The sequence below is a fragment of the Leuciscus leuciscus genome (assembly GCF_965113295.1).
Source record: "Leuciscus leuciscus genome assembly, chromosome: 19".
Lineage (NCBI taxonomy): Eukaryota > Metazoa > Chordata > Actinopteri > Cypriniformes > Leuciscidae > Leuciscus > Leuciscus leuciscus.
In genome coordinates, this window is record NC_138743.1 from 28,023,705 (window position 1) to 28,044,864 (window position 21,160).

Here is a 21,160-nt window from a genome sequence, read left to right on the forward strand (position 1 = left end):
CTATAAAAAATTCTGGCAGTTGCTGGCAATTTTTTTCAAAAACACTAGTGGGGAAAGAGTTAAAGCCATATTTGCATGGGACTAGTTTCCCTGTGGAGTTTAGGTAAATGTGTTCTGTAGACAGACAACTCCCAGATACTTTTGATGCAAGTTACCTAATATTTTTGGCTAATGAAACCAAAACGTTGATTAAAAAAGTTTAAAAAAAGGAAATTAATTGTGAAATTATTTTAATTGTGAAAACAACTAAATATATTAACTGAGGAGAATGTGCTTTTTCAAGATAGCTTTGATCTAAAGTATTTAGTCGACTTGATTTTGATCTTGAGCAAATCACTCTTGTGACTTTTTTTTCTCCAAAATGTATTAGCGTTATTAAATTATGCTAAATATTTTGTATTGTTAATAAATACAAAACAAAAATATAAAATTAATTGGTCTAAAATAATACAATAATTTTTGTAAAGACCAAATTTTTCACAAATTACATTACATGTTATTATTGTAATATAATTTAAATTCAATGATCTAAAAATATTTCTTATGAGTCGTCTTTTTCTTCTTTAAAGAATCAGTTGAGCCGAAAATCAATCATAATGATTAATTAATTGAATAGACCAGGGGTTTTCTATTCAGTTAAAGTTCCAAGAGGTCCGGTCTCTGTATTTCATTTTCCTTCCCAACGGAGGTCCAGACAATACTTTTTTGGAACAGTTATACATTTCCATTGGGTCAGCCATAGTACTTTGTAAAAGAGAAAAAATCCTAAACGCTCAAAATAGCCATCAAAGATGAGAATCTTGGGCCCAGAGAGCCAAAGAAGTGATGTCTAAGAATTTTACCAATACTTACCAAAAAAGTAAAAATTTCTCCCAACTGGACATGAATATAAGAAATATATATTTATTTAGACACCTTTGTGTATGGCACATAGAAGGCATTAGGAGTGGGACTAAGAAAACATATTGGGGGTGCAGGGTTTACTTCTTAACCCCTTGATCGGCAAGGATCACTGGTGATCCTGGATTATTGTTGTTCAAAATGCATTACTTGTCAAAACATCACACTTGATCTGGACAAACTCAGCAAAGACTGTAAATGGGTGTTTACAGGGCAATCAAATATTTGATAAGAATCTTATTAGCCTTCTTTAAAACTTCTCCAAAGTCTCCCCTGACATGGTCTTACAATAGGCTCATAAAATGCATAATTTTAGAGATATCATCCTCAGATTTGAAATGAAGCATGACCACAATTGTGGCTACACTTTAGTTGTGGTTATAAGTTGCAATCCTAAATTCACATAATATTTTTTTTATTCATTTAATAAATATATTCTTAATATTTGTTGATTTTGTTTTTATGTTTGAGCTTATATATCTCAATATTAATAACAGTCTGGTAATAATTTTGAGTCTTGAACTGTAAACTCTCAAGGGTTGGCTTTCTAAATATATGTTGATTATTTGTCTATTCAGAATGACTTATGAGCAGCAACCTTTTTATTTTGGTTATGTCATGTATGCATCACTTGCCAAAATTGGGGCTGACTGGTAAGGGGTTGAAAAGTATGGACCATTTTTATATTTTGCATAAAGTAATAAACTACTAAATACAAACAATGTACAATCTAATAATCAAAACTCTCATGAGGACAAAACAAAGTTAACCGGTAAGTTTTTTTTTTTGTCTTCCCTTCCCATCTCTAAATAATTTTCTAAATTTGAGCATTGTTTATTATGAAATGCTCTTAATATGCTGATTAATAATGCCAAATGTATGGAAAAATACAAGGCGTCTAAAGGTGCCACATTTTAACTTGTCTCCAAACCCTATTTAGTTAAATGGTCGGAGTCATCTGTATGACAGGTATAAATAATTGTATTTGCTGCATTCTCGTTTTAGCATATGTTTCTATTTTTCTGCTCACTGTGTTCCTGCTACTGTTGTTAAAATAACCTTGTCATCTGCAGCTCTTACGCTGCATTCAGAAAGTGTGACTCAAAGGTCATTTAGAAACTAATCTCGTCCGAATGGTGGTTCAGGCAGTATTTGCAGCGAGTGTGAGTGCTAAAGCAGTCAGTGCCCAGCTGTGTGAGTTCACATGCAGTTAGGGAATCATGTCTTGTGTAGCTCAGAGTATCAGAATGTCCTGCAAACAACAAACAGACTCTGCATTAATGGCCCCTCTGTGCTAAACTATTCCATGTGACTCTCTGCCTCACTCTGAGGTACAAATGTGTGCTATGGGGTCAGCAATGCAGCCCAGTGTGTCAAACTATCTGGCGTATCTACCAGAGGAATGAAGAGAAAGATGAACTGAGAGAGACTTGCATTTTTCTTGCTCACTTCTTTTGCTCATCCTTTCTGCATCACTGAGTGGAAAAGTACAAACAATGTTAGAGTGCCTGCCGTTGGCCAATCAGATGTGGACTTGAGGACCCTGTTATGCCACCGGCCAATGAAAGCTGGCAGTGTGACATCATAGGGATGGGGAGGTGTTGCTAAAGAGGAAACAAAGAGTGAGTGTTTGTACATAGACAAACAAACAGCTCTGGGGACAGAGTTGTGCGAATGTGCGTGTGTCTGTGTCCCTCTTTCATCCCCTGAGTGTGTGAATGTTTGTGTTTTATTATTGAGATGTGGGAGTTGCTAGGTGTGACCCCATGTTCTCCTCTGAAAAACTCATTAAGCTTCACAGTGTTTTTTTTGTTTTTTTTAATTCATCCTCCTATTATTGTTTGGAGTTCTCTCACCTCATCGTGGTTTCTCCAGCAACCTGTGGGAAGTGAGGGCAGGGATTTCCTGAGCGGCCTTGACATGTGACATGCACACACACACACACACACACACACACACACACACAGTTTTTTTCCAGTCTTTCTGCATTCACGGCTGGATTGAAAAAATGTGTGATGCACATCCACAGGTGAAATCTTCTTCGGTTCCTGGTTGCAATAGTTAACAATTCATTTTAATGGGGAAGCTGTCAAAAAATCTGTATTGGCCTTAAATTTGGTGCACCATGACTGTTTTGTCTTTTAATTACAATTTCTCTTCATATTTGCCAATGCCAATTTCTGCTTGAACACCTACTGAATTATGCATTCAAAATGCTTGGTAATGCTACATATCTGTCTCTCTTTCCTGACAGCCTCTGTCCCTGTAAGCAACAGCAGTGTGAGTAGGCGAGGAGCATCCCCCTCGGCCCCGCCCAGCTGGGAGAAGCGTAGCATCCACCTCGCCACCATGTCCAGCATCACCATCGACCCCGAGCTCAAGCCCGGGGAGTTTGTCATCAAGAGCCTTTTCGCAGAGTTTGCTGTGCTCGCCGAGAAGAAGATCGAGGTGGTCATGGCTGAACCTCTGGTCAGTACTGCCCACAAATTTATAACAGAAAACTGAATATTGAATAAAAAATATTCTAGGCAATATTAAAATCATGCGTTACTAAAAATAAAAATGTATCATGTTTTAGTGTTGGGTCCAGTAAAAATGTTAGCAGGGTAAGTAAAAATCAAGGCCAGCAAAAATAATGTCCTTACTTTTGAGCTTTGGTAATATAGCTCTGGTAATTTAAATGAGTTGAATTGCATTTAAATGAATTGAATTTCACTTTTTTAAAGAAATGTATTCTTTTATTCAACAAGGATGCATTAAATTGATCAAGTGACAGTATAGACATTTATAATGTTACAAAGTAAAATATATATTTATTTATTTAAATAAATGCTGCCTTGGTGAGCATAAAAAAAACCTCTTTAAATTTAAAATCTTAGCACCCCCAAAACTTTGAAAGGTAGTGTAGGGTCTTGATATGGCACAGTATAATTCACTTCATGTTCAAAAGTTAGCCGACTTCTGATGAAGATGTGTTTTGTGTGGTGTGACGAGTTTTGTGTTACTTGTTACTCGGGGATTGAGTGAAAAACTCTGGGATTGAGTGAAAATTCATTTGTTTGAACATGAGCTTGAGCCTGTTAGTTTAGTGGAAAAAGAGAGGTTGTTGTGTGCATTTTCAAACTTGTGGCTTAACAGAACACACACATGTCCTCATATATTCCCAGAAACAGAAGCAGAGGTTTGGATTCTTGGAATGCTGTTATGTTGGATTCTTCTCAGGGCCCCCTGTGCTGAAACACACACACACACTCACACACTCTGTTTCTCTCCAGACTTGTCCTTAAACGCTTCCTCTCTGTGTTCGCTCCTCTCTCTCATTGTGTGTTTACTCAGTGGTAGATTGAGCTCTCTCAGTTTACTCAGCAAGAGTTTAAACTGGTAATGACTGCATCTAGCAGCTGCAGAGAGGAGCTGCTTTATAAATCAGCTCTCTGTCTTTGAACTAAAATAAAATGTTGGTTCAAATGTAAACCAGATAACAGAGCATTCAAAGTGTCTTCGTGTGAGTAACCAGCAGTCATTGTCATTTTACAGAACTGGAGAGATTCATTTTCTCAGGGCCTGAAATTCAAGTCTTAAAGGTGACATATTATGCCCCCTTTCACAAGATGTAATATACATCTATGGTGTCCCCAGAATGTGTCTGTGAAATTTCTCAAAATACCCCCCAGATCATTTATTATAGCTTGTCAAATTTGACCCTTTTTGGGTGTTGGCAAAAATGCGCCATTTTTGTGTGTCCCTTTAAATGCAAATGAGCTGCTACTCCCCGCCCCCATTCAAAAGAGGACCGATCCTTTACACGAGCTTCGGATACTCCGGCAATAACAAAACACGTGAATCTCAGTCAAATTTAAGAAATAACCAGTAGCGAATTGCAGCCTTACAGAGTGATTCAGGAAGAGGTTGCAACTTTCAGACTGCACCTGGACGTTTCTGAATGGTTAGTGGATAAATTTGTGTAGTTGTTGTGGAGTTACATTGATTCATCTGATCGACTTGCATGTCATGTTTAACTTTTACACAAGTTGACACAATTCCCTGAGGTCTTTATAAGACAGCTGTGACATTTGTTGGTCAAATAGTGTTCTGTGATCATCTGTGCAGCAACAACAGAACAGTTTGCATACTTTGCTTGAACTTTTGCCATTGCGTTAGAGAACTGATTACACTGTTATCGCTTGCGAAAACCAAATGGCGGCGCTGTGGGTGGAAACGTGCAGATTAAGGGTAGGTAATATTATGATAAGATCCCCTTTCTATGTCAGAAGGGGAGCAAAATCTGATCGGCCTATTTTTTGACGTGCTTGCTGAGAAGAGCTTACCAAAACAAAGTTACTGGGTTGTCACTTTTCACGTTTTCTGGGTTGGTAGATACACCGCGGACCGGATTATAGCACTTAAACACGGAAAAAGTCAGATTTTCATGATATGTCCCCTTTAAAATTGGGGCAATTCCTCATGTAAATGGCTCACATTGGTGTATTAATTCACTTTAGTAACACAAAGGCATCCACAATTGAAGAACTATTTTACTCCTTCACTTAACTGTTATACTGACCTGCTCTTTGCAGTACTTCTGCTCTGAAAATGGCTAAATCACTTGTATGGTGTAAAATGAAAGTAGATTATATTTTATGAATGTATATACAATACAGTTCAAAAGTTTGGGGTCAATAAGATTTTTTAAAAGAAATTAATTATTTATTTATGTTATAAAAGATTTCTATTTCAAATAAATGCTGTTCTTGTGAACTTTATATTCATTAATAATCCTGGAAAAAAAAATCCAGAGAATAATTAAGCAGCACAGCTGTGTTCAACATTGATAATAATAATACGTTTTTCTTGAGCACTAAATCAGCATATTAAAATGATTTCTGAAGGATCATGTGACACTGAAGACTGGAGTAATGATGCTGAAAATTCAGCTTTACCATCACAGGAGTAAATTGCATTTTAAAATGTATAAATGTAGAAAACAGTTATTTTAAATTGTAATAGTATTTTGCAATATTTGTTTGCAATATTTTACTGAATTTTTTATCAATTAATTGCAGCCTTGGTGAGCATAAGAGCCAGTATGGGTTCTAGAGAGAGACGAGACGTGTGTTATGGGGATAATAAAGTGGGCCAAAGCATGTGTAAGCTCATGCTGTGTAATTATGTTTTAGATTACCTTTGCGGTCATCTAACGCTTACTTAGTTCATCTTTAAAATCACGAATAAGTTAATAACACTATTAAATGTAATCTTTAGCAAATCTCGAAATGAATATACTTTTTTCTTTCTGTACAATATAATGTTGTCACATGAATTCACTCGTTGATTTTAGTTTTTAGTGTTTTACTTTTTTGCAATTTCAAAATCAGTGCATCCCTACTTTTTCTTGTTAAACAGTTTAAAGATGAATCTTTCATTCATTCATTTACACTGCATGTATCTTTATGTTCTTTCAGGAGAAGCTCCTTTCCCGCTCACTGCAAAGAGGAGAAGATGCACAATTTGATCAGGTTAGTATCCGTGTGTGTCCTATTTCAAGTTTTTGTAGTATATCTCTCTCTCATCCTCTTGGCTTTTCAGTCCTCCTCTCTCTTTCTCTCGCTCTCCATCACTCATTTCTGATTAGCACAGAACTTTTAACAGCAGAGCTGCAGCAAAGTGCTTTGTTTAGCAAAACGCAAAGCAAATGAGACATCATTCTGCAATGGATCCAGTCAGTGCCATTTAGCCTGTGTGTGAGAAAGAATGAGCCAGTGAGAATGTGCTCTGTATGCAGAAAACCACAGCAATATGTGTCTGCGTGTCTCTATACTTTAGAGTGAACAGAGTTTTGGTGTGTGTGTGTGTGTTCTCGCTGGACGTTGCCAGGAGCAGAATCGCTGTGTCATCCGCAGCAGTAGATCAGCACAGGCTGCTGGGAGTGTGTGCGTACGTGTGTGTGTGAATATTTCAGTTCAGGGTGTTGGAGTGTGTCTGCCAAGTGCCATGAGGGCCAGGAGAGCAGTTACATAACTCTCCTTAACCACATACATCATCCTGTCACACTCACCTGATACAGGCCGCATATACAGTGGGGTCTAAAAGTCTGGGATTCAAAATCAAATTTGAACCTGGAAATAAACAAAGGACTTTGAAACAGCTGAAACAAAGAAACATTATGACGTAAATTGAATGAGATGAATTTGAGATTCTGCACTAATTTAGGTCTTTAATGAAATGAGTGAATTTGTGAGCATGTGACTCTTTACAGAGGGTCAAATGTTCTTTCTTCCATTTAAACCCAAGATGTGCTTTGGATCATCTCAGATCATGCTGGAGAACATGATCACCAGGTTTGATGATTTGCTTGTGATTTTTCTTCATTTGGAATTTGCTAGACGTCTGCTAAACTTATTTTAGTACTATTTATATACTTTTATAGTATTTATTAATATTTAAATTAGATTTTTTAGTTTTTGTAATTTTAATACTTGTTTATTTTACTTGAGTTAGTTGTATTCAAATTTTCATTTACATTACATTTTTCATCAAATTTTTATATTTTATTTCAGCTTTATTTCAATTAATGAAAGCAGTTTTTAGTAGTTTTAGTTAACAATAACCACACTGCTTCTAAATGAATACAATGCTATTTTATACAATGGTGTGGAGTTCATGCAGCTAGTGTGCTGCTATCATTACAGCAAGAGAGACAGACAAATGACTACATTATTAAAATTCATGTTGATTTTTAAATTCAGCCATTTCAAATTGTTGTTATGATGATAAAATATGCAATGAAAATTTTATTAAATTAGTGGAATGTAAAATTTTATTGGGTGGTGTCAGACTTTTAGATCCAAGTTTACCTGCAAACATCTCACTTTATTAATAAGCACACTTTTTCACTCACTCTGCACTTTTTTCCCACATCGCTAGCACGCACACACTGATTTGATTATTGGATTTGGCTGTGCCGAGTCTCGGGAACTGCGTGTTCAGTCAGTGACGTGTTGTGACTGCAGAGAGATCAGCTCTGCTGAATCACACCACAGTGAACTATACCATCCCTCACACACTCATCAGCATACACACACATTTACTCTACACCATAGCTCAGTGTGTGTGTGTGTGTGCGCGCTCATGATGCTTGGTGCTGGGTTACTGCAGTGAAAGGTTGAGTAACCACTGGACGTATCATCCTACACCCATCCCGCCCTCACAATAGGACAGATCAATAGCAGACTGCACTCCAAAGTGCTGCCATCTCTCTTCCTTCTCTTCCCCTTTCTTTCCTTTTCACCCATTTCTAAATTGTTCTCAGTTTAGATTTTCCTCTCAAATCAACTGAACAGTATATTTTGCTTTTTAGTTTTTTAAAGACAAATACAGTCATTTTACATTTTAAAGACATAATATGGCTTTCGCAATCAAACTTTGTGGTGCAAATAACATATTTTGAAGGTGGAGAAAGTTTGTACTTTAGAATAACATGCACTGCTGGATCATGCACAACAACCACACAGCCATTTATTATTTTAGTTTTATTTATTATTATTGTGACATGCATCCAAGTAAACGGATTCAGATTTGAATGTGGAATGCAGTCGATTGTAAGAGAGGGTTTAAGCAGACTAAAAGTACGGTATACATTACCATAAAGAAGTCTGTCGTTTCACTTGAAGATTGAATTATGATATTTTGATATAATAAACATTACAAGGTAAAAAAAAGAAAGAAATGTGTGCATGGATGAATCATTCACAACAAGATCAATTTGTGCATTTCCATTTCATGCCGACTTTAATAGATACATTAACATTTAGTAAATAGGCCAATTTTCTGGCCAATCTTTAATCCACATGAATAGTGTGTTATTAAGCTGTATTATTGTGTTTGTATGTTACAGTTAATAAGCTCTATGAGCTCCATAGCAGAACACTGTTTGCCTTCGCTGTTGCGGACGTTGTTTGACTGGTACAGAAGACAGAGCGGGACAGAAGACGAGTCGTACGAGTACAGACCTCGCTCCAGCACCAAGTCCAAAGGGTGGGGAGACACGCAATTATACATCTTAAACAAATACACAGTATCGTAGGTTTCTCTTTTCTCTGCTGTCTCTGTTTTTATCTTCTCTTCAGCAAGAGCTTTAAGAGCTGCAGATGTTCTTGTGCATTTTTATTTGGAGTTAATAATTAGTTGTTATTCTAACTTGTGAATCCTGCTCTTTTAACCTCTTTAGAGATGAACAACATCGGGATAAAGACTACCTACTGGAGCGAAGGGACTTAGCCATAGACTTCATTTTTTGTTTAGTTTCAGTGGAAGTTTTGAAACAGGTGAGGTTTGTGTGTTTCATTGCTTAGGTGTGGTGTCTCTGAAGTCAGAGATAGGTGTGTTGTGGCATTAACATGCATAGACTTGCTAACAGTATATCAGGGATCCTGAAGTAAAACAGTGACCCTTACATCATAGAGTTGATGTTGATGAAATTTTTTTCTATAGATTCCCCTTCATCCTGTGCCAGACGCCTTAGTACAAGAAGTCCTTAACCTGGCATTCAAGCACTTTAAACACAAAGAGGGGTGAGTGCACATACACAAACACACACTTTTCTATGCAAATTCTACAGGTGTACTCTGGACAAATGCAAACTTGATGACAAGATGCAGACAAGTGAACTATCTATAGTTACATTGCATCATGTGCACTAAATTATTTTGTATGTATATACACTACCTTTCAAATGTTTTGGGTCGGTAGGATATTTTTATATTTTTGAAGTCTGCTTTTATTTGATCAATAATTGTCAAATAGTAATACTTTTAAAGAATTTGAATATATTTTAAAATACAATTTATACCTGTGATGGCAAAGCTGAAACTTCAGCAGCCATTACTCTAGTCTTCAGTGTCACATGATCCTTCAGTAATCGTTTTAATATGCTTATTTGCTGCTCAAGAATCATTTCTTAGAATTATCAGTGTTGAAAACAGTTAAAAAGAGTAAATCTTTAAAATATCTTTAATGGCAGGTTTGATCAATTTAATGCATCCGTGCTTAATAAAAGTATAAATTTCTTTCAAAAAATAAAAAATATTACTGTGTACAAATGCTTTTGTACTTAATGGAAATATATATGAAGATTTTCTTAATTCGTTGTGGAAGGGCTTGTGTTACTGATGTTGATTGTGATGGCTTGTTCAACAGGTACTCAGGCCCCAACACTGGTAATGTGCACATCATCGCTGACCTGTACGCTGAGGTCATCGGAGTCCTCGCCCAATCCAAGTGAGTCCATCCCAAAACCACATTGAGATTACAGTATACCTTCTGTGGTCTGTTGCACATTTCAAAATATTCTCTAAGCAATTTGTCAAAAACTTGACAAATATGTTGAAAATAATGTGCACTCACACCATAAGATGAAGTTGCTGCTAGCACATCCATTCAGACCTCCCATCAGTTAACAAAGCCCTCAAACCGCTCTCATTCTAACTCGCCTTGAGCTGAATACAAAGCCATCAATGATTTGTACAGTCTTTGGACACTTTTACTGTTACTGTAATTCTCTCCTCGGCACACATTAAGACTCCCTCACAGCTACATGAAACTGTCTGTTTAAGCTGTAATGTAATTTAGCCATGTGCTGTAATAGTCAGGGCCTGAAATTGATTTACCATACTGCTCAACCTTCCTTTCAGTTCATGATTTCCTGTGCAGAGCCACTTTGCCCTGAGGACAGTGTTTGAAGCAGCCGTTTTACACAATATGATAAAGGCATGATGCGCTGACTGTTGTCCTTGCTTGTTTGGATCCAGGCAGTTTGCATTGCTATAACAAGCTTTTGCATCTGGGATTTTTTTTTTTTTTTAAGGGAAACTTAAAATCTTAAACTCACAGACAATAATAAGACTAAACTTTATTCAACCTGTTATGTGGAGTGTTTAGTTTTGGTTAAAGGCTGCTACACATATTTGTTGAGCACTTGATTGAAACTTGACACTGCATTCTCATCAATGGTTGTGCGAATTGACTAGATGAAGTAGGGAATTTGTTAAAGCCCATTGTGAAATAAGAATGATTCATTCTATTTTTGTGTGTTTGTTTGTGTGTGTGCGCGCAGGTTCCAGGCAGTGCGTAAGAAGTTCATCACAGAGCTGAAGGAACTGAGGCTGAAAGAGCAAAGTCCTCATGTGGTGCAGAGCATCATCAGCCTCATCATGGGCATGAAGTTCTTCAGAGTCAAAATGTACCCCGTTGAGGACTTTGAGGCTTCATTCCAGTACATGCAGGTCGAGACACATACTAACACAGACATGTGCTGTACGTTCTTGTAGTGTTTTAATGAGCTGCTGAGGGTGGTTGTTATATGATTTATCCACTGAAAGGGTCTTTTAAAGTGTTAGTTCACCCTAAAATGAAAAATCATTTACTCACTTGCATGTCATTGCAAACCCATAAGACTTTTGTTCATCTTCTTCATCAACACAATGAAAATATTTTAGGAGTGATAGAAAGATTTAAAAATAGATTTTTGTCACTCAGGTCAAAAAGTTCATAAAGACAAAAAAAGAAAAGTACAGTAAAAGAAATTCATTTGAATTGACTGGTTTAATTAAAATCCTGAAGAGACAGGATTCCTTTAGATTAAATAGATTTCATTCAGGTTTTTATTCACGTATAAACATTGATCTACACAAATACATAGAGCACATCAAATATAGTCAACAGAAGCTCAAATACACTTGACTTTCAATGGAGGGACAGCGTTCTCTCAGGTTTCATTAAAATATCTTCATTTGCGTTTCAAAGATGAAAATCTTATGGGTTCAGAAGAACATAGTAATTTATGACAGAATTTTTAGTTTTGGGTGAACTAACACTTTCATTTTGGACAAGAGATGTTTCATTGTTACATGGTACTTCTCACGAATAGAGAATAATATATCTGGATTTTCTGGATCAACTAATATCTAGCATAAAAGAGGGCATGACATTTTCAACAATAAAACAATTAAAACAGCCTCAAATTTTACATAATCTCTTGAATTTATATTCATTAAAGAATATTTTGAAAATAAAACAAATTTTGACCAAAAAACAAACAAATACAAAATACATTTTCAGGCCTAATTTGTTCCAGTTTTGTGAAAAGTGCCACATCATCACAGTGTTTTGGGGGTCAATACATTTTGAGTCTCGTCTCCTCTATTGTCAGTCAGATAGTATTTTTGTTTTATTTGCGCGCTCTCTGTAGTCATGCCTCATAAAATCTATTTACAGTCTCTGTGTTGGCTCTGTGGAGCTATTTCTTTACATTAGCCAGTTATAGGCAGTGAAATCCTGCTTTCAATATGTGTTGCATTTAACAAGCACCATATTCCAGAGATTTTTATTGAGCCAATAGCTGTAAAGTGATGCTGTTTTTTATTGAAGACCTCATATTTCTCCAACCATCGTGTTTGAGTGTGCAGGCCTCACAAAAGGTTTAATAGTGCATCCTTTTTAGTTACTAAAACGGTATATTTGCAAGTTTCTCTTGAATGTTTAGTGCAAGGTTTAGCATTTAATAGATTAAATGTTTTTTTTGTGTGTGTGTGTGTCTGTGTTGGTGAGGCAGGAATGTGCTCAGTATTTCCTGGAGGTGAAGGATAAAGATATCAAACATGCACTGGCTGGCCTGTTTGTTGAGATCCTCATCCCTGTTGCTGCTGTAAGTAATGCAGAGCTCTCCATTCGTTCAAATCATATAATTTCACCCATGCTTGTGCAAAAATCATTCCTATGAGCTAGATTTCACACACATTTTTTGCCATAGAATAAATTGCAATATTGCTACATCAACTCTGATTCAAATCAGCGTAATTTCACAATACGGCAACACAGAAAGCAGAACATTACACAACTTTTCATTAATTCAAATCAGAATATGTTTGTATGATCTGTAAACACTCCGCTCCAGTCCCATTCTGGGTTTTCCATTTTCTTCGTAGGAAAACTTGAGGCCAGAAATATATAAAAGTTCATGCTGTTTTTAAACCCTAAAATTGATCCGGTTATGTGTCTGATGGAGTGGTATCAGAGTGATCTTAGAGTTAGTTAATAACATTGCTAAATGCCCCTCAGATGAACTTAAAGTGACTTTTAAAAAACCTGCATCTCGTCCCTAGGCAAAATCACAGAACTATTTTTGCTGCACACCAGTCACATAATCTGTTTCAAATTCTGATTGGTCCTTTAAAACAGTGCATTTTGTATACATATCATTTGACAGAGGCTTGGTGACTCTTCTCCAGAGTTCATGATGGTACATGTCTTGTCAAGTAATTTGAGGTGGAGCTTGTGGAAGTTGCTACAGAAACACAATTGAAATGTATTTCGGTTTGCATTGACAAGATGAATAACACTTGAGTGATTTGTGTGCTGTTGGCTCTGAGCGGGTGTAGCTCAGCATGAGGACTCATATGTTTGTGCTTGTGTGTTTGAAGGCGGTGAAGAATGAAGTGAATGTGCCCTGCCTGAAGAACTTCGTGGAGATGCTCTACCAGACGACTTTTGACCTCAGCTCAAGAAAGAAGCACTCACTGGTACAGTGCTTTTCTGCTTTGATAAATACTTTCCCACAATCCTCTGTAGACTAGAACATTCTGCCACCCAGAAGACTTTCATTCCTCTGTGGATCACAAAAGGACAAGTTTAGCTCATCTATTTTACATCCTTTTCCATGCAATTGCAAAGCTTTGACGCTTCAAAAAGTACCAGAACACTATCATTAAAGTGGTCCTTAAGAGTTTGGTATTTGTATTTAAAACTCTTAAGTAGTCTACTCAGTCAAAAGTATTGAGTGAGATAGTTGTTATTTTCTGCAAATCTCTCCCAGTTCTCCTTATGAAATGCATGAGAGCAAGTAGCAATGTGATTTATGAATGAATTATTCTATTCGATTAATAAATTGATCCGGTTCACAAAAGTGATTCATTCATGAATCTGACATCACTGCTGCTTCTTTCAGAAACTCAAAAAAAAAAAAAAAAAAAAATCATACTTTAGTTATACTTTAATTTTTGGGTGAACTATACTTTTAAAATACATTTTAAAATGTAATTTATTTTTGTGATGGCAAAGCTGATTTTTTTCATCATCATTACTTCAGTCTTCAGTGTCACATGATCCTTCTGAAAATATTTAATTTGATGATTTGCTGCTCAAGAAACATTTATTATTATCAATTTTGAAAACTGTTCGGCTGCTTAATATTTTTGTGTAAACGTTGATATTATTTTCAGGATTCTTTGAGTAGAAAGTTCAAAAGAACAGCATTTGTTTGAAATATAAGTCTTTTGTACCTTTCTGAATGTCTTTTAATGTCTGGTTTAATCAATTTAATGCATCCTTGCTGCTGTAAATAAAAGTTTTCAGTCTTTCTTTTTTTTTATATCTCCCCAGGCATTGTATCCATTGGTCACATGTCTGCTGTGTGTTAGTCAGAAGCAGTTCTTCCTCAATAATTGGCACATCTTCCTTCAGAACTGCCTTTCCCACCTAAAGGTAATGTTTTCTAACAGTAGCATGACTACAGAGTATTTACTTTAGCTTAGTGATATCCTGTGAGAAAACTACTGCAGCTGAGAGTTTCACACAAATTGCACCATGTAAAATATAGCTTACAAGTAGCTATTCAAATAGCTAGTTACTAGTTTTACTAGATTTATAGTAGCTATAAATCTTACATTACTATCAAATGTTGATTGGGTGCAGCAAAAAAAAGAAAAGAAAAAGTATGCTGTTGATACAGTATATACAGATTCTGAAGCCTGGAGGCAGATTTGGTGATTCAATATGAAAAAACACTCTGTAAATGGGTTGGTTCAGTTACATAATTTTGCAGAAAGGTGTGTGGCTACAGTTGACTTTTGTAAAATGCCTCTTGCTTATATTGTTCAAATAATTATACCCGTGTCATCCACTCTTTCTCGATTATATCTCAAAAACGTGTTTGTGCTTGTCCTTGTCCTCGTTCTTTTTCATTGTTGCTGGTTCAGCTACCAGGATGTGATCATTTTTGGTTTCCTAACTCCCTTTCCACAATGATTGAGTTTCCCTCCAATATATGCAACTTTATCATGTGAATCTTGAGGAGTGATCTGTGATGCTTTGATTTGGTGGTGGTGATTTTTATGAATGAGTGATCAAACTTGATGTTACTCCCGGCAGTACCGATTAAATCGTCTCCTCACTTCCCGTTAATCTAGATCAGGACTGGATCAGAATCGGGACTGTAGTGTGAATCTTGCTCCTAATCCACTTTAGACTGCTTCTTACACTTCATGTGTACGTCATGTAAATGATTCAGGATCAGAAGTGAAGTTTTCCTCAGTGATCTGGTGTAATGTCTTGAGCCCATTGAGCACAGGTTGATTGGATTTGTAGTCTCAGTGGTGGATGATTCCTCTCCTGATTGATCCATGGATTGCCTTTATAGTTCTGCTTGCCTGTCTGGTTCCCTGTCTGTTCTAACCCTGCTGTAGTTTGTCTTCCCTGACCAACAGACTTTAGTCAGAGTGGATGCCATATTATATTTGAAGCATTGTTTTAGTCTACTCTGAATAAAGTCTTCACAATCACCCTTGCTTGTTTGCACACACTAATCCTGCTTCCCCTTTTTATTTTATTTTTCTCCAATCCTGCTGTTTGTCTGAAACTCTTCATCAGCACACCACCTATATATAAATGAAAACGAAATTAATCTTCCCAGAAGCTTGTCTAATGGGACATTTTCATTCCTTAGGGAAATATAGATAAATGTAGGAATACTTGTGTTGATTCTGTAGAGAATCTGACACTGAAGTATTAAATCCCACGCACCCTACATGTTTTGCATGTTGTTGTAGCACAAAGCTTTGTTTTGTTCTTAAGTTTGTCTCTTGTTATTTTTCTAACCTGCATGTCTTTCCCCCCCACCACCATCACCCCTTGTCCTCTGTCATCATTTTTGTTTCTCCTGCACGTTTATTGGCTCCAGATGCCGTCAAACAACAGCATCCGTAAGCAGATTGAGACCTTACAGGTGAGTTACCATGGTTACCCTCAAGGACTCTTGCCCCGCCTCTGAGAGGTCATGTGATTGACCTGTAGTCCACATGGGCTTCCTGAGACTTCTGGCTTTCACCTGTCCATAAATGAAACCATCCAAATAGCTTTATTACTGTCCTGCCATCCTCAAGATTTTGCACAGGAAAACCACCCAGTTCAGGGAGTAATTAATGGAAATATAGACTTTATAACATCTGTGCTCACCATTATGGTTGTGAGGGATGTTTTATCTAAGGCCAAAATTCACTTAATGCCCTTTAACCAAAGTGAATATAAAATAAGCCTAACTACCTGTGCAACAAAACAAAAAAAAGTGTATTTTATAGAACTATGCATTTTCCCAAAAATGTTTTAATGTAGGTGAAAAAATTTAATTATGTTAAATTTTATGTCAATTATTAAAGTGATTATGACTTTATAATCTAAGGGTTTTATTCAGTTTTGTGAGGGGACTGGGTTCGAAACTCAATCTAAATTTTAATGTTGCATGCAAAATTGCAGCAGAGTTTTACTTCTGGAAGATTATAGTTTTGAGTGGATTATAGTTTTGGCTCAAATGACCATAAGTTTTGAATGGTGATGATGCCGCTGATCTCCATCTTCCTCCGTAGAACTTTGAAGAGTTTACATGTTTGTTACATTTACAATGGTTTGTTTTAAATCTACACACATTTTAAATGTATCTCATTTGACAAGACATGGTAAAAAAAGTATTCCAGATAATTCAATGTAAATATGGCATCTCTGTCACTGACAGACACTCACTATACAAGTGTGCTCATTTCTTATGTAGTTGATATTAGCTGAAAACCTTGTGATCATACGCCCCCTATGGTGAGTGTTGGTCATTACAGCTTGCTTAATGCTCTTTACTGCAGTCTGATTAGCTGTGTGTGTGTTTGTGTGTGAGAGAGAGAGTAGCAGAAAGAGTGAGAGAGAACACTGCTTAGTCAGTGTCTCGATTTGGACGAGCCGCGATGTGTTAATCACAGATTCATTAGCAGAGTTTTAATGAATCCCTCTTTCATCATCCATTGCTTCTGCTGAACAGCCGATTTATGACTCCACTCTCTGTTCATCAATGCAGTTAAAGCAGAAATTACAGCTCTTATTGGCTTGTAAATGGAGACCAGTGCGTCATATTCCTTTATTAGCTCGTTATGAGCAGCAAGTGAACTATTGATCATCCATCATGATACAGATGAAGCAGCAACTTTTTATGAATGAGTCTGGCATTTTTTCTGGGTTGGATTAATTTATGAATTGTTGTCTTTAGAGGTCATTTTGACTCACTTGTAAGACTCACAAAAATGTACTTTTGATTATTTTTATTTTTTTTCATGGCTCATTTCATGAGGTTTTGTTGTCCAAGGGTTGTGACTATTTTACCTGAATGTTTTTGTGCCCTTCTTTCTAGAACAAAGACCCCAAAATGTCACGTGTAGCACTGGAGTCTCTGTATCGGCTGCTCTGGGTTTACATCATCAGGATCAAGTGTGAGAGCAACACAACCACACAGAGGTGGGTCACACGATCCTTACACAATCATACAGATTTACAAAAATATCATAAATTTATGCCAAATGCACACAAACTAGAATACGTAAAACACTCAATCACAGACATACCATTATTGGAGGAGGGAAACCTCTAACAAATGTATACAAAAAGACTAGAAATATTTTCTGTATAACTATATCATCTCACATGATCTCTTTTCCCCTCACAGTCGTCTCCTCGGTATTGTTACAGCACTTTTCCCAAAGGGCTCTCGCAGCGTTGTGCCCAGGGACACACCCCTCAACATCTTCGTTAAGATCATTCAGTTTATCGCTCAGGTAAAAATTCTCTCAAAACATATTTCAGAACAGCTGATCATATTTCAGATCCAGTCTTATATACCGATGTCCCATTCCCCTTCTCTATCTATCCACTTTCCCCTTCTCTATCTATCCACTTTCACCAATCACTTTCATAATACAATGAAGAACAACATTTGGTAGTGTGGTTTTGATTTAATGCACGAGTTGTTGTTTTGCTTTTATAAGTGACTTTTGTGTGGTGTGTTTTTTCCTCTCTGAAGGAAAGGCTGGACTTTGCTATGAAAGAGATCATCTATGACCTGCTGTGTGTGGGCAAGTCTCACAAGACTTTCACCATTAATCCAGAGGTGTGTGAAGAGACATTACACATACACACAAGACCAGACATTTTTATTTAACAATTAACACTTTACCTCAAAGTTCTATACATTAAGATTAATTGATAGAATATGAACTAACAATATTTTTTACACAATTTATTAATCATGGTTAATTTTTGTTTATAAACATTGTGCTATTGAATGTTAAGTGTTATGAATACGCTCACTTTATTGTAAAGTGTCCTTGTTACACGTTACATGTATTTGTGTATAACAGAAAATGCTTAATTACAAGCAATTAACACTAAACCAAACCCTAAACACTATAGTAAGCGCATGTTGTTTATTCATATTTAATTATTTATTAATATTATTTATTTATATTGAATTATTTAATTACACTTTCAAATAAAGTGTGACCGTTAATTCATACTGCTTTAACTATTTTGAATATAAATAACATAAATAAAACTGTATTAAATAAAATGTATGCTATTCTGTGTAAATAGGTCAATAATAAAACACTGAGAATTAAAGTCATTAGTTTAAAGGCTACAATTGAATTCAGTCATTACAACATGAAAAAAGTATATTCATTTTGAGATTTGCTAAAGATTACATTTAACGGTGTTATAAACTATTAGTGTTTTTAAAGATTAACTTTTACTGCCCATTAGATGACGGCAAAGGCAATCTAACAATTCAATTATCCAATATCGACCAATACATATATAAATATCTAATATATCGCCAACTTTTCTGTTAAAAACACTTAAAATATTAGGCGATTGGGCCTCTGACTGTGGTGTTGGATGGATAAAAATATAAATACAAAAACGAATTATCTCTCTCAATCTCTTTGTCTCTCTCTCAGAGGATGAATATAGGTCTTCGGGCCTTCCTGGTGATAGCTGACAGCCTACAACAGAAAGACGGCGAGCCGCCCATGCCCACCACGGGCGTCATCTTACCCTCAGGCAACACACTGCGGGTCAAAAAGATCTTCCTCAACACCACCCTCACAGACGAGGAAGCCAAGGTCATCGGTAAAGACCCTTACTGTTCCTACACAGTTCTCCAAAAAGAAGATAATCTTGAGTACAGCTTCCCCTACCCCAAAGCATTTGGTCAAATTGGATTAGTTGGTTTTTAATGCAATTGTGATTCCTTGAGCATGAGCTGTTCTCGTTGAGCTTTCTGTATAAATGAAGCTGAGACTTCTGCCAAGTAATTTTTTGTGTTAGTTTTTAAGTGGGACAGTTTGAAATATTTTGAGGAAAGTAATTGTGGTCCTTTCATCTGCTGTCTTCTGGCATTAGTCTGAATTTCCAGTTATACCTGAATTTGACTTTTCATTTTTAATAAAAATGAAATGCATCGCATGCCTGCCCAATAGTTCAGATGGTGGTGTATTTATCTGGCTTCATTGTTTAGAGGTTGAGGAAATGTCTCTGTATGTAGTCCATTGTAACATTTTCCGTTCTGCGTGTGAACTAAGCTTTTCTCTTTCTGTGTGTGTTTGTCTGTCTAGGCATGTCTCTTTATTACCCTCAGGTTAGAAAGGCCCTGGATAACATCCTCAGGCACTTGGATAAAGAGGTGGGACGATCCATGAGCATGACCAACGTTCAGATGTCCAACAAAGAGCCAGAGGACATGATCACGTTAGTTTCTTGAGATTTTATTGACTTAAATATGATATTAGAATCTTGAAATTTTAAAGCTGTATGAAAATAAATGGTGTGGTTTACCTGGCTTTTATTGTGTTTAATACATGTGTGTGTTCTGTTTTAGTGGGGAGCGTAAACCGAAGATTGATCTGTTCCGGACATGTGTAGCTGCCATTCCCAGACTAATCCCAGACGGCATGAGCAGGCAGGATCTCATCGAGCTACTGGCCAAGTAATGACCTGTGACCCTCGCGTCAAACCTCATTCATCACCGCAAGAAAACTTCACCCTTTCCCCAATTCACTAGTTCTATTGTTGTATTTATACCTACTGATCATTCACTTCAGCAGACATATCTTGACTAGTACGAATTTCATTATTCAACTCTGATTCACAAGCTTTCAATTTGATTCAATATTGTTGGAGGCAATAGCCTTGTGGGAGGCAATAGCCTTGTGGGTAGCGTTCCAACATGTAGCGCAGTTGCTATATTAATGACTTCCTGTACAACAACCGCAGTCTGAGTCAGACTTCCAGTCTTAATAGCATGTAGTCAGAACCTGTATATCGCTGTTACCCACTTGACCTCTCTGCGGTTCTGGTGACGCATGATGCTGTTATGAAGATGATGATGTGTATCATTTATTTATTGCATTTTGTAAACAATGACTCTTTCTTTCTCCCACCCATCCAGACTGACCATCCATATGGATGAGGAGCTGCGTGGTCTGGCGTTCACCACTCTGCAGGCTCTGATGGTGGACTTCCCGGACTGGAGAGAGGATGTGTTGTCTGGTTTTGTGTATTTCATTGTGAGGGAGGTGACTGATGTTCACCCCACACTACTGGACAACGCTGTCAAGATGCTGCTGCAGCTCATCATACAGTGGAGACAGGCGGTACAGAGCAGCAACCGCAGCCATGAATCACAGGTGCAGTCATACTCACAACAGAATTAAGTTTTTATATAATATTATATTATGTACTCTACCATTCAAAAGTTTTTTTGTGAAAGAAATTAATGCTTTAATTCACCAAGGATGCATTAAATTTACCAAAACTGACTGTAAAGATATTTATAATGTTACAAAAAAATCTAGTTCTATTTCAAATAAATGTTTTTCTTTAGAACTTTCCATTCATCAAAGAATCCTGAAAACAAAAAGTTTTAACTAACATTAACAAATGTTAATAAATGTATTTAACCTTTAATACATGTAAATGTAATATAAAAATATATTGCTTGTTATTTCATGTTAGTTAATGCATTAACAAATGTTAATAAATGAGACCTTATTGTAAAGTGTTACCATTGCATTTTACCATATATTAAAATAAAGTTTAAAATTGTAATAATATTTATAAA

The 21,160-nt window shown here is 36.5% G+C and overlaps 1 protein-coding gene across 10 annotated transcripts in view; it reads left to right on the forward strand.

The window, feature by feature from the left end:
* fryl (furry homolog, like) overlaps positions 1–21,160 on the forward strand; it is a 101,259-nt gene that overhangs the window by 45,630 nt on the left and 34,469 nt on the right. For 7 of the 10 annotated variants that reach the window (XR_014200269.1, XM_082147532.1, XM_082147533.1 and 4 more), the window contains 18 exons: positions 3,155–3,369; positions 6,363–6,416; positions 8,795–8,934; positions 9,128–9,224; positions 9,391–9,470; positions 10,096–10,176; positions 11,012–11,180; positions 12,509–12,601; positions 13,377–13,475; positions 14,335–14,436; positions 15,911–15,955; positions 17,399–17,502; positions 17,711–17,819; positions 18,065–18,151; positions 18,999–19,170; positions 19,656–19,788; positions 19,919–20,026; positions 20,489–20,726. Coding sequence is in view for 9 of the 10 variants with exons in the window: in XM_082147528.1 (XP_082003654.1) it covers positions 3,155–3,369; positions 6,363–6,416; positions 8,795–8,934; positions 9,128–9,224; positions 9,391–9,470; positions 10,096–10,176; positions 11,012–11,180; positions 12,509–12,601; positions 13,377–13,475; positions 14,335–14,436; positions 15,911–15,955; positions 17,399–17,502; positions 17,711–17,819; positions 18,065–18,151; positions 18,999–19,170; positions 19,656–19,788; positions 19,919–20,026; positions 20,489–20,726 (2,126 nt within the window). In the remaining variant the exon portion in view is untranslated. The remainder of the gene's footprint in view (positions 1–3,154; positions 3,370–6,362; positions 6,417–8,794; positions 8,935–9,127; positions 9,225–9,390; positions 9,471–10,095; positions 10,177–11,011; positions 11,181–12,508; positions 12,602–13,376; positions 13,476–14,334; positions 14,437–15,910; positions 15,956–17,398; positions 17,503–17,710; positions 17,820–18,064; positions 18,152–18,998; positions 19,171–19,655; positions 19,789–19,918; positions 20,027–20,488; positions 20,727–21,160) is intronic. The other 3 variants (XM_082147529.1, XM_082147531.1, XM_082147526.1) reach the window with 1 other exon arrangement.